We start from the raw sequence: 14598 nt of genomic DNA, 5'->3' as shown, positions 1-14598 counted from the left end.
TCAGCAATCCTTCTCACCTCCATATCTGATCTGACAGTTGGTTGTTTGACTTCCTCTTTGGCCATCTCCTTGGCAACAGGATTTCCCAAGTAGATCTTGGTTGTCAAACACTCAAAAAGTTTGTCCACAAATCCTATCGTCTCTGCAGTGAGAAATTTAGTCATACAAATGTAATCATATGATGAGGCATAGTCTTGAAAGACTGACAAATGACTTTTTTTTTTTATTTATGGATTAACATAAAAAGGATAACATGTTAAAGTGATTAGGCTTGTCATGATAATCAATATAATTGAACGATAAGTTGATATAGTACCATAGTCGATATAGCCTTTCACATGCATAAGGTACCATGATAGTACCATTTATTGTGATTTTTTTTTTTTTTTTGAGCACTATATCATCCAGCAAAATTTGTTATCGGAACAGGCCAAAAAGTGAAAACATTTATTTTCAACATGGTCCTTGGTGGTAAAAAACAAATAAACAAACAGACAGAACACAAACAGAAAACATATTGCATGCTTAATTCTAAACCATGTTATTCAAAGGTCTGAAGATAATGTTCTTATTGAGATTACTTTTTTGTGTTTACCTCAACATTATGCACTGTCCTTCTGCTCAGAAAGTGTCAGGACATCAAATATCACATCAGTCATAAACAGAGAAAATTATACTGGGGCTACATCTTATAACCAAATGTGTTCATGATTATTTTTTGACTGGTCAAGTATTCATATAAGATAACTTTATGAGATGATACTGCTTTTCTGTGTTATATATTACTGAAAGAAATAGAGTATCTTTGGGTTTTGGATTGCAAGTCAATTTGAAACATCACTGCTGACTCTAGGAATTTCATTATTTGCCATTTTAATAGGAAAAAATGAGTTGATTGATAATGACTGAATGATACTGATAAAAGTTACTTGTTGATTCATGCAAGTACTTGAGTTACTTGCATGAATCAACAATTCAGGCCAAACTTGAAAACACAAGCTCTACAATAAATTTTAAGTACCAACAAGGCATCATTTAAATAATCAAAGAAGTAAAACACAACACTTAATCTAATCTAACAGGAAAGATCGGGTGAGGGTGGAATAAGCTAAGGAATTTTGAAGAAGTATAGCACACCCTCTGGTGGTTGTACTGGATATTCACAATGTCAAACATAAACTATATTCTCTGAATGCAGATACAACATTTAAACCTGTGATAACCAAGTTGTGCATGCTCAGATGACCTCACCACAGATACATTTGATGCTGTGTTTATACAGAACTTAATGTTAAACTGTCAAAATGGTGATATCCATTAATAACAGCTGATTCATCAATAGCCACAATAATCTAATCATATTTTCATGACCTAAATGAGTGTCTTCATGTGGCTACCTGAATGGCCTCTTCTCAAACATACAGTGAGGAAAATAAGTATTTGAACACCCTGCGATTTTGCAAGTTCTCCCACTTAGAAATCATGGAGGGGTCTGAAATTTTCATCTTAGGTGCTTGTTCACTGTGAGAGACATAAGCTAAAAAAAAAAACAACAACAAAAAAACAACTGGAAATCACAATGTATTAATTGTTAAGAATTTATTTGTATGTTACTGCTGCAAATAAGCATTTGAACACCTATCAACCAGCAAGAATTCTGGCTCACAGACCAGTTATTTTTTCTTTAAGAAGCCCTCTTACTCTGCACTCTTTACCTGTATTAACTGCACCTGTTTGAACTTGTTACCTATATAAAAGACACCTGTTCACACACTCAATCAATCACACTCCAACCTGTCCACCATAGCAAGACCAAAGAGCTGTCTAAGGACACCAGGGCCAAAACTGTAAACCTGCACGAGGCTGGGATGGACTACAGGACAACAGGCGAACAGCTTGGTAGAAGACAACAACTGTTATGATTATTTATTAGAAAGTGGAAGAAACACAAGGTGACTGTCAATCTCCCCTCGGTCTGGGATTCCATGCAAGATCTCACTTTGTGGGGTAAGGATGATTCTGAGAAAGCTCAGAACTACACAGGAGGACCTGGTCAATGACCTGAAGAGAGCTGGGACCACAGTCAATCAATCAATCAATCAATTTTTTTTTATATAGCGCAGTTGCCCCAAGGCGCTTTATATTGTAAGGCAAGGCCATACAATAATTATGTAAAACCCCAACGGTCAAAACGACCCCCTGTGAGCAAGCACTTGGCTACAGTGGGAAGGAAAAACTCCCTTTTAACAGGAAGAAACCTCCAGCAGAACCAGGCTCAGGGAGGGGCAGTCTTCTGCTGGGACTGGTTGGGGCTGAGGGAGAGAACCAGGAAAAAGACATGCTGTGGAGGGGAGCAGAGATCGATCACTAATGATTAAATGCAGAGTGGTGCATACAGAGCAAAAAGAGAAAGAAACAGTGCATCATGGGAACCCCCCAGCAGTCTAAGTCTATAGCAGCATAACTAAGGGATGGTTCAGGGTCACCCGATCCAGCCCTAACTAAGCTTTAGCAAAAAGGAAAGTTTTAAGCCTAATCTTAAAAGTAGAGAGGGTGTCTGTCTCCCTGATCTGAACTGGGAGCTGGTTCCACAGGAGAGGAGCCTGAAAGCTGAAGGCTCTGCCTCCCATTCTACTCTTACAAACCCTAGGAACTACAAGTAAGCCTGCAGTCTGAGAGCGAAGCGCTCTATTGGGGTGATATGGTACTACGAGGTCCCTAAGATAAGATGGGACCTGATTATTCAAACCTTATAAGTAAGAAGAAGAATTTTAAATTCTATTCTAGAATTAACAGGAAGCCAATGAAGAGAGGCCAATATGGGTGAGATATGCTCTCTCCTTCTAGTCCCCGTTAGTACTCTAGCTGCAGCACTTTGAATTAACTGAAGACTTTTTAGGAAACTTTTAGGACAACCTGATAATAATGAATTACAATAGTCCAGCCTAGAGGAAATAAATGCATGAATTAGTTTTTCAGCATCACTCTGAGACAAGACCTTTCTAATTTTAGAGATATTGCGTAAATGCAAAAAAGCAGTCCTACATATTTGTTTAATATGCGCTTTGAATGACATATCCTGATCAAAATAACTCCAAGATTTCTCACAGTATTACTAGAGGTCAGGGTAATGCCATCCAGAGTAAGGATCTGGTTAGACACCATGTTTCTAAGATTTGTGGGGCCAAGTACAATAACTTCAGTTTTATCTGAGTTTAAAAGCAGGAAATTAGAGGTCATCCATGTCTTATGCCTGTAAGACAATCCTGCAGTTAGCTAATTGGTGTGTGTCCTCTGGCTTCATGGATAGATAAAGCTGGGTATCATCTGCGTAACAATGAAAATTTAAGCAATACCGTCTAATAATACTGCCTAAGGGAAGCATGTATAAAGTGAATAAAATTGGTCCTAGCACAGAACCTTGTGGAACTCCATAATTAACTTTAGTCTGTGAAGAAGATTCCCCATTTACATGAACAAATTGTAATCTATTAGACAAATATGATTCAAACCACCGCAGCGCAGTGCCTTTAATACCTATGGCATGCTCTAATCTCTAATAAAATTTTATGGTCAACAGTATCAAAAGCAGCACTGACGTCTAACAGAACAAGCACAGAGATGAGTCCACTGTCCGAGGCCATAAGATGATCATTTGTAACCTTCACTAATGCTGTTTCTGTACTATGATGAATTCTAAAACCTGACTGAAACTCTTCAAATAGACCATTCCTCTGCAGATGATCAGTTAGCTGTTTTACAACTACCCTTTCAAGAATTTTTGAGAGAACAGGAAGGTTGGAGATTGGCCTATAATTAGCTAAGATAGCTGGGTCAAGTGATGGCTTTTTAAGTAATGGTTTAATTACTGCCACCTTAAAAGCCTGTGGTACATAGCCAACTAACAAAGATAGATTGATCATATTTAAGATCGAAGCATTAAATAATGGTAGGGCTTCCTTGAACAGCCTGGTAGGAATGGGGTCTAATAGACATGTTGATGGTTTGGATGAAGTAACTAATGAAAATAACTCATACAGAACAATCTGAGAGAAAGAGTCTAACCAAATACCGGCATCACTGAAAGCAGCCAAAGATAACGATATGTCTTTGGGATGGTTATGATTTAAAGCTCTCTTTTTCAGAGGAGCTACAGCATCCAAAGTTGTCTTCAATGAGGATGTAAAACTATTGACGAGATACTCTATCTCACTTACAGAGTTTAGGTAGCTACTCTGTACTGTGTTGGTATATGGCATTAGAGAACATAAAGAAGGAATCATATCCTTAAACCTAGTTACAGCGCTTTCTGAAAGACTTCTAGTGTAATGAAACTTATTCCCCACTGCTGGGTAGTCCATCAGAGTAAATGTAAATGTTATTAAGAAATGATCAGACAGAAGGGAGTTTTCAGGGAATACTGTTAAGTCTTCTATTTCCATACCATAAGTCAGAACAAGTCTAATAATAGATTAAATGCAGTGTTGAGGCTGTCATTCTCAGTATCTGTGTGGATGTTAAAATCGCCCACTATAATTATCTTATCTGAGCTAAGCACTAAATCAGACAAAAGGTCTGAAAAATCCTCCGCCTCGGCCCGTGCTACGAGCATTCTGACAGTTAGTGTGACTTGGGGGTGTTGACTCATTTAAACTAACACATTCATCCTGCTGTAACCAGGTTTCTGTAAAGCAGAATAAATCAATATGTTGATCAATTATTATATCATTTACCAACAGGGACTTAGAAGAGAGAGACCTAATGTTTAATAGACCACATTTAACTGTTTTAGTCTGTGGTGCAGTTGAAGGTGCTATATTATTTTTTCTTTTGTATTTTTATGCTTAAATAGATTTTTTACTGGTTATTGGTGGTCTGGGAGCAGGCACCGTCTCTACGGGGATGGGGTAATGAGGGGATGGCAGGGGGAGAGAAGCTGCAGAGAGGTGTGTAAGACTACAACTCTGCTTCCTGGTCCCAACCCTGGATAGTCACGGTTTGGAGGATTAAGAAAATTGGCCAGATTTCTAGAAATGAGAGCTGCTCCATCCAAAGTGGGATGGATGCCGTCTCTCCTAACAAGACCAGGTTTTCCCAGAAGCTTTGCCAATTATCTATGAAGCCCAACTCATTTTTTGGACACCACTCAGACAGCCAGCAATTCAAGGAGAACATGCGGCTAAACATGTCACTCCCGGTCCGATTGGGGAGGGGCCCAGAGAAAACTACAGAGTCCGACATTGTTTTTGCAAAGTTACACACCGATTCAATGTTAATTTTAGTGACCTCCGATTGGTGTAACCGGGTGTCATTACTGCCGACGTGAATTACAATCTTACCAAATTTACGCTTAGCCTTAGCCAGCAGTTTCAAATTTCCTTCAATGTCGCCTGCTCTGGCCCCCGGAAGACAATTGACTATGGTTGCTGGTGTCGCTAACTTCACATGTCTCAAAACAGAGTCGCCAATAACCAGAGTTTGATCCTCGGCGGGTGTGTCGCCGAGTGGGGAAAAACGGTTAGAAATGTGAACGGGTTGGCGGTGTACACGGGGCTTCTGTTTAGAACTACGCTTCCTCCTCACAGTCACCCAGTCGGCCTGCTTTCCCGGCTGCTCGGGATCTGCCAGAGGGGAACTAACGGCGGCTAAGCTACCTTGGTCCGCACCGACTACAGGGGCCTGGCTAGCTGTAGAATTTTCCACGGTGCGGAGCCGAGTCTCCAATTCGCCCACAAAGATTACATTAGTAACACATGATGCTGTCATGGTTTAAAATCCTGCAGGGCAGCAAGGTCCCCCTGCTCAAGCCAGGACATGTCCAGGCCCGTTTGAAGTTCAACAGTGACCATCTGGATGATCCAGAGGAGGCATGGGAGAAGGTCATGTGGTCAGATGAGACCAGAATAGAGCGTTTTGGAATCAACTCCACTTACCATGTTTAGAGGATGAGAACAACCCCAAGAAAACCATCCCAACCGTGAAGCATGGGGGTGGAAACATCATACTCTGGGGGTGCTCTTCTGCAAAGGGGACAGGACAACCGCACCGTATTGAAGGGAGGATGGATGGGGTCATGTATTGCGAGATTTTGGTAAACAACCTCCTTCCCTCAGTAAAAGCATTGAAGATGGGTCATGGCTGGGTCTTCCAGCATGACAATGACCCAAACACACAGCCAGGGCAACTAAGGAGGGGCTCCGTAAGAAGAATTTCAAGGTCCTGGAGTGACCTGGCCAGTCTCCAGACCTGAACTCAATAGAAAATCTTTGGAGGGAGCTGCAACTCCAAACCTGAAAGACCTAGAGAAGATCTGTATGGAAGAGTGGACCAAAATCCCTGCTGCAGTGTGTGCAAAACTGGTGAAAAACTACAGGAAATGTTTGACCTCTGTAATTGCAAACAAAGGCTACTGTACCAAATATTAACACTGATTTTCACAGGTGTTCAAATACTTATTTGCAGCAGTAACATACAAATAAATTAAATAAAAAAAAAAATAAAAATCATACATTGTGATTTCGAGATGTTTTTTTTTAGATTATATCTGTTACAGTGGACGTGCACCTAAGATGAAAATTTCAGACACCTCCATGATTTCTAAGTGGGAGAACTTACAAAATCGCAGGGTGTTCAAATATTTATTTTACTCACTATAAGTTTTGAAGCTAAGGTCACAAATGTAAATCAAGAGTCAAATTAACTTCACAAATGCCTAAAGCCCCTTTCACACCAGGGTGCTCCCAGTTGCGCTGTGCGTCATTATGACGACGCCGCGTGGAAGCAACTCAGTGCCGAGACAATGCAGCTCGGTGCCACAACAGCGTGAGGGGTGCAAAGGAGGAAGCAAGTCGGGCGCCGAAAATTAAACCTGTTTAATTTTTTTGGCGTCCTGTGATCGACGCAGAAAGGAAGTGATTCCAGCGCAAGTCGGGGCAAAGAGGCGTAACTCGGGGCAAAGAGGCATTATTCGGCGTGACTCGGAAGCCAATTTATGATTCCTGCTGTGTTCCATTGTTCCCGCAGTATAAATCATGCAGGATTGTTTTTATACCATGTACTCAATGCAGTAAAAACTACACGCTGAAAAAAAAAAAAAAGACCACAGAAAAATGTTGATTGCAGCTCAGCTCCTTCTCTGTGTGGAGCTGTCTGGTGAAGAGAGGCACTGTGAGGCAGCAGCAGCTTCTTCTCTCACAAATGTATTTAAATAAAAATCTATAAAAGTCCTGCTCACAGACTGATTGCCAGAAATATCCAGTAAAGTCCGGACATCTCCAGTCCACTCATGGACGTTCGTTCACGCGCGCACATGTTAACAATTAAAAGAAAAAAAAAAAGTCTGTCTGCAGGCATTAGTTCCTTGTTCTCTGCTCAAACTCTCACATCACAGTTTAAAAAAAGGACAAAAAAGGACATAGGTCCTGAGACAGAACATGTCAACATCAAGTAGAACTCCAGACATCTCCACATTTGCTTGATGGCTCGTTCGCGCGCATCTCACGGTCAAAAGGAGGAAAGCTAAACTATAACAGAACTCAGAGCGCAGCCCTGCACAAGAACAAATATAAAGTAGAAGAGAAGTCAGAGAGCACAGTCTGTCTGCAGCCAAACTGTGCACTCTGACTTCTCTGTGCAGAGAACCTGCAGGCTGCATGTTCACCTCCTCTCTGCCCCCTGCTGCGCGCACCTGACGCAGATATTCCTGCATTGTTGTGACACCACAGGAAGCAACTGGGAGCAGCCCCAGTGTAAAAAGGACTTAAAGGTGCATTCAATAAACCCCACCACACTTAAATTTGTAAAATCCTATCATTGGACCTGAATCTAGTGATTTTTAGCTGTTGTTTATAATAAAAAATATGGAATTCATGTAATGGCTCTTTAATGCACAGCCACACTCACAGTGTAGAGAGCAATTTAAAGGAGGGCTTGTGACTAGACTGCAAAACCTCTACTGCATGTGGCATGAATAACTATAATGAAATAAGTGAATTTCTCTAGTTGAAGATTAATGGAGAGCTCAATGTATGGATGAATGTCTGCATTAGGGCTGTCCCTATCTGATCAGCTGTGACCAGTATCAGCCTGATAAAGGCAATTTTTTTTTTTATATTGATCGGCATCAGTTTAATGAAACCCAATTAAACAGAGACATCAAATTAAGTGCAAGCCTGTGCTGTGCATGTGTTCCCTCTGCTCTGGTTTAGAAGCTCCATGTCAGTGGATGCAAAAAAAACACCACCTGTGTTTCTTATGGACAATGAATGTGGTATGAGCTTCTTCATGGCCATGGGAGTGATTGCCACGGAAAATAAATGGGTTTTTCTCCCCGCAGTCATCTGGGCAATTCCACTGTGACAGCATTACATTTAGAAGGAGTCTGAGCCATTTCAACCAGTCTCACACTAAAAGTCCCTAATCATGTGTGTGGGCATAGTTAAAGTATTTAAGTATTTAGACAAGGAATAAAAGATATCCAGTGATGCTTCTGTTTTTTATTAAGACAAAAACATGAGTGTAATCGATGTTACAAGAAAAAGACATGAAAATTTTCTCAAAATTTATTTCAAAATTCTCTGAAAACTAACAACGATTCACAAATGTGAACTCCAGGGCCCATATCCATGAAGCAGCCAAAGGCTAAAAATAGCTCCTAGTGACGTTCTAAGAAAAATCTTAGAATTCCTCCAATTTTCCCCAAGATGAAAGTTGTCCGCTAAGCACCTTAAGGCTCCCTGACACGAGCATGCCTTTGATTCACACACTAGCAAGACCTGTGTGGCGCTGGAGAGTAAACTTGTCTTTAATGGGTGCAGACTGAACGCGAGAGGGACACCAGTGCATGCTACTGCGCAGAGAATTTCAAAATGTTTAAAAAAAAAAAAAAAATCTTTCACACTACGTGGTGCGATCTAATCGCCAACACCATGTGCAGCTCGTCAAGTGGAGTAAAGAAGAAGTGAACAGAGCGAGTGGTGACATCAGCAAATCATGTCAGAGCGCAGCTCATCTCAACGATTATTACAAGAAGTTAAATCTCTCATAAACATACTTTAACAGCTGCACACAAGAAGGAAAGAACACACAACTGTTTTACCAAGCCATCACAATGTAAACATGACAAATTATTACCTTTTTAGATGGCTCAAAATGCTTTCTGCAGCTTGTTTGGAGCGTGCATGAACGGCTGAAGTGGTCCTCTGTGATTCAAGAAGTGATTACAGCCGTTTTCAACAGCCAATTTGCAGAGAAAATGATTAATCAAACATGAAATTTTCTATACACAGCGTCCAGTGCAGAGCACATGGGCGACATGCGTGCTACTGCATGAATCAAAGACATGCTTGTGTCAGGGAGCCTTAAGTTGCCAAACTGATAAGAGGAGGGAGGAGGACTTTTAAGAAGCCTATAGGTGAGGTAGAAGCTCTTTGAGAGGGCTTTGAGTTGCTTTGCAGATACAGGCCCAGGTATTGGGGGAAGTAGGCTTGCTGACATACTGACTGATATTAGTGGAGCAGATAAGTATGCCTTTTGGCCAGAATTGTTCACTTGGTCATACAAGCATCAGATTTGGCATGAATGTATGGGGTTAAAATTGTCTCATTAATATTTGTAAATGCACACAGGGTGATCTACAAATGTGTTCAGATATCCACAAATGCAAATTTCATATTTGTAACTTGTAAATTGGTCTTTGCAAATAATGTATTTGCAAATATAAAACTTAATTTGTAAAAAAAATTACATTTGTAAAACTGGAAATTGTATTTGTGAATTTAGTTTCAGCATTTGTGGATCACCAATTACACGCATTCATCGCTTTCCTCTGTGACGTAATTTTGAGACATTCTTTTTGTGAAATCAACACAGATCCACAAACAAATGTCTACTGATTCGCAAATACACACTCACGCACTGGATATCCACTAGATGGCAGTATGGTTCCATTCATTACACAGCTGTCTATTTAGCTCTCTCAGCCATTTGACTTATTTTGACTTGATATGAGCTGGACGGACATGGATGGACAAGAAGAGCAGTCGCCATCATCTAATGTAAGTACAAACAACTTTTGTTGTCCTAACTTAAGATAAGACTTATCTATTGTCTAACTTATCTACCTTATCTATTATGTTCCTTCTTGACGAATCGTGATAAAGACAATTTTCCCTCTAAGGTCCACGCTAGTTGATACATAATCAAGCGAGTCAAGTCTTAAGTTAGGACAACAAAAGTTGTTTGTACTTACATTGGATGATGGCAACTGCTCTCCTTGTCCGTCCATGTCCGTCCAGCTCATATCAGAAGTCAAAATGAGTCAAATGGCTGAGAGCGCTAAATAGACGGCTGTGTAATGAATGGAACCACACTGCCATCTAGTGGATATCCAGTGTGCGTGAGTGTGTATTTGCAAATCAGTTAGCATTTGTTTGTGGATCTGTGTGGATTTTGCGAAAAGAATGTCTCAAAATTACGTCACAGAGGAAAGCGATGAATATGTGTAATTGATGACCCACAAATGCTGAAACTCAATTCACAAATACAATTTCCAGTTTTACAAATGTAATTTTTTTTTTTTTTACAAATTAAGTTTTATATTTGCAAATACAACATTATTTGCAAAGACCAATTTACAAGTTACAAATATGAAATTTGCATTTGTGGATATCTGAACACATTTGCAAATCAATGATTATTTGTAGATCACCCTGTGTGCATTTAAAAATATTAATGAGACAATTTTAACCCCATATGAATGTTTTTCATAAATCAGTGTTTGAGAAAAAAGTGCTGGCCACTTGAAAATCCAATATGGTGGCCAGGTAGGGTCAATGAAGAATTACACAGGGGTCAAAATTTAAAATGCTCCTATCATATTGAAAAGTATAACACATTATTTGTCTGATCATAACTATCCCAAAAGGTATAGTTGGACTATCTATGATTGAATGTTATGGAGTTATGAGGTAAAAACAGCAAACATGGTGACAAAGGTCAGTTTCAGTTCGTACAGGGGTCAAAAGTTAAAGCTGCTCCAATTTTTGTAAAATGTGATGCAAATTATTGGTTGAGTTAATAAAAGGAATAGTTTGCACCATGTGTCATGCTTAGTTGTCACGTTACAGGGTAACATACGTCATATGCCATAGAATCCAATGGACGTCAACATTGTTTGACATTTACTCTGCAAACCAAGCATTCAACACAGTCAAAACTATTCCATTTATTAATCCTATTAGTTCAACTAATATTTTGCACCACTTTCTACCAAAATTGGAGCAACTTTAACTTTTGATTCCTGTGCAAACTGAAACTGACCTTTGTCACCATTCTTGCTGTTTTTACCCCATAACATTCAGTCATAGATAGTCCAAACTATACCTTTTTGGAATCATTGTGATCAGACACATAATTTGGTATAGCTTTCAATATGATTGGAGCATTTATAAATTTTGACCCTGTGTCATTCTTCATTGACCCCTACCTGGCTGTCATATTGAACATGTCATATTAAACACTGATTTTGAAGAACCTTCATGCCAAATCTGGTGCTTGTATCACCATGTGAAGGATTGTTTCAGTTATCTGCTGCACTATGTAGAGAACACAAAGTGAGGCACTTGGCAGCATTGGCTTCAGGGTTGTGAAAAATTTAATGTGACGGATGTTACATGACAATCATTATAACATGACCTGCAGACAGAGACACATGCTCTCAGAAATATTTTACTGATAACTCAATTACACTGGTCAACATTTTTTTTTCTTGCATGAACTTGAGAACTGACTTAAGGTGCACTGACACTAGCTGCACGCACGTTGTCATGATGATCCCACCTGCTGTGTTCCCAGCTGGACGCCGTGCTTTATTCCACTACCTGCCACATGCTCTGTGCTGGACACTGCGTGTATAAAATAATTAGTCATTTTCTCTGCAAGTTGTATGTTGAAAACGGTTCTAATTGCTTTCTGAATCACAGAGGACAGCTCCAGCAGCACTGTTCATTCAGCGCACGCTGAATGACTGGGGAAAAGCATTTGGAGCCATCTAAAAAAGGTAATTATTTGTCATGTTTACATTGTCATGGCTTGGCAAAACAATTGCATTTTCTTTCCTTCTTGCTCGCAGCTGTTAAAGTATGTTTATGATAGATTTAACATCTCGTTAGAATCATTCAGACGAGCTACGCTCTGATGCAATCTGCTGACGCAACCACTCGCTCTGTTCACTACTTTACTCCACTTGACAAGCTGCACGTCGTGCTAGTGAGCAGGTTTGCGCCACGTAGCACAACATTTATGCGTGAAGGATTTTTTTTGAACATTTCAAAATTCTCTTTGCGCAAATGCACACGCCAGCGCCCCTCTCACGTTATGTCTGCACCCGTTAAAGATGAGTTTACTGTCCTGCACGACAAGTCGTGCAAGTGCGTGAATCGGTGTCAGTGCACCTTTTGAGTAATTTTGAGGTGCTGAATCCAAGTCTTAGCTCAGATTTCCTGTATGACATGTTTTTTTGCATGTTCCGTATTGATGGATTACGCATAAGTTGCTCATTCACTCATGAGTCTGATGCCACTAATCATCCACAAAAGCAGTTTCAAAAGCACAGTTTTGAAATCAGGTTCATGAAATGTGAACAAGAGCCGTAATACCATTTATGGTACCGAAGAAGTGTGCGAGACTGCAGCTTTTGCTTCAATGCTTGATACGAGAAATATGTTTTCATATCTCAAAAATGTGATTGGCAAAAACTAACACCAGATTTGGATTCAGCACCCCCAAATTACCCAAACTTTGTTGAAAAACACCATGCAAGAAAATCGCGTTGACAGTGTTATTGACAATTTTATACCAAGTTGCACCCTTTCATACATTTCTGGGTTTAAAAGGTTTTAGGAAATCTGAGAAAACTGTTTCCACTCCCCCTACATGCCCGACCTTTCTAGAGATACATGTAATAAGAACATATGTCAAACCAAAAAAATCTAATGTAAAAACCTGGCGAAAACTGATAACCAACCATTTTAACCAATCATTTGACAGACAAAAATCTTGTGGGAAAGGAATATTTCCAAATGAATTCATCTTGTATTTTAAATTTGGGGGTTCTACAAATAAGCACCCTTTTTGAGAATATATAACTGAAAATTTTTGCTTGGTCATGTCTCATTTCCAGTGGGAATGAGTGAAGGTTGAAAGCCAGCTCCCCTCCACTTTTGAAAAAAATGTAGTCTTTTTTAAAGCATAAAATAATAGTAATAATAATACGAACGAGTGTATTTTTTAACAATTAAAACATCACTCAGTCATCATTACGATGAGCTTCCTAGTGTTTCTACTGCAAATCCACATTAAGTGAGACAGATGACCCCCCCCCCAAAAAAGCTGTTTACTTAATTTAAAAAAATTAATTAATTAATACAAGCATTAAGAAGTAGCTTGGATTAACACTTTAATATCCTCACATTTTACAACAGAATGTAGTAGATATCAATATACTCTATTAAACAGTTGAGTTGACCATTAAAGGGTTAAAGGTTGGGTTTTACCTCCTAATGTATGGTAGAGCTGTTGAAGTGACCAGCATATCCATGTACTGACTTTAATGTGCATGCATTCTATGTAAGTGCAATAACTCAGAAAATACAAGTATTGGATCTGGACTCGGTACTGGCAGATCAATATAAAAATAGCTCTGATCAAGAGGAAAGAAACCTGACTGGGTCATGCCTAGTCTGCACAATTGTAATATATACATAAAATGTCACCATCATTGATAAGGGAAAAATTCTTAGGACAGTTTTATACCTTTTTGTAGGAAGACGTCCAGCTGATCCGCACAGATGCTTTTAGTTCTTTCTCTGGTTTATCCTTCTTCACGAGAGCCACAACATAGTTTGCTAATGCAGAGGGGTCAGCGTCACATCTGAAGATCAAAACACATCTTATTTGTAAGATAAAAAGGCAGCAAAAAGATGTGTGTGAATGAGCGGAAAGGTGAGAGAAATGCAAAGAAAGAGAGAAAACAATGAATTTAAATGTTAAGTGCCCCAACTCCAACATTGTCACAAAAAAAGTGGATAATCAGCTTTCTTAAATCATTTGTTTTCAATGCAAACTCAATTGTAAAAATGGTAGCGGGGACCATTTTTCTCCCTCTGCTGTTTAGTGTAAGGCTTGGACAGCCAAAACTTGGAGGAGTGAGTTCCTCCATGCCATCTAGCTTGTGTAGCCAATAATGCAAAAGCAATAAATGCCACCATCTTGTAACTCATCAAATTAAAAGCACATAATTAGAACAACCCTATTGCATCTTGTGAACTGATACATCAGATTGAAAGCAGCTTTGTTTACCCATGTAATAGATGTACTGCTACCTATTGGTGGAGGCTGCTGCCTTAACACGCATCAGTTATGGACAGATAGCGGATGCTGGATAAATTGACAAAAATTCTCAACAGCTGTGGTTAAGCCACAAAGTGGTGTGGTTAGGCCATCAAACCTGTCCCATCTGAATGAGCAACGCAATGAGATATTAATCAATCAAATGCATGCATGACAAGCTTTTCATGGGGAAGAAAAATATTTTGAGGA

The 14598-nt window shown here is 39.6% G+C and overlaps 1 protein-coding gene across 1 annotated transcript in view; it reads right to left on the bottom strand.

The window, feature by feature from the left end:
• The window catches only part of rbm27 (RNA binding motif protein 27), an 87923-nt gene that overhangs the window by 67273 nt on the left and 6052 nt on the right, over positions 1 to 14598 (bottom strand). The window contains 3 exon segments of the mRNA XM_034178058.1: positions 18 to 142; positions 13813 to 13848; positions 13851 to 13930. Coding sequence (XP_034033949.1) covers positions 18 to 142; positions 13813 to 13848; positions 13851 to 13930 — 241 coding nt within the window.

Source organism: Thalassophryne amazonica, chromosome 9, assembly GCF_902500255.1.
Source record: "Thalassophryne amazonica chromosome 9, fThaAma1.1, whole genome shotgun sequence".
NCBI lineage: Eukaryota > Metazoa > Chordata > Actinopteri > Batrachoidiformes > Batrachoididae > Thalassophryne > Thalassophryne amazonica.
The sequence above is the reverse complement of the archived record's forward strand: the minus strand, read 5'-3'. Positions and strand labels throughout refer to the sequence as shown.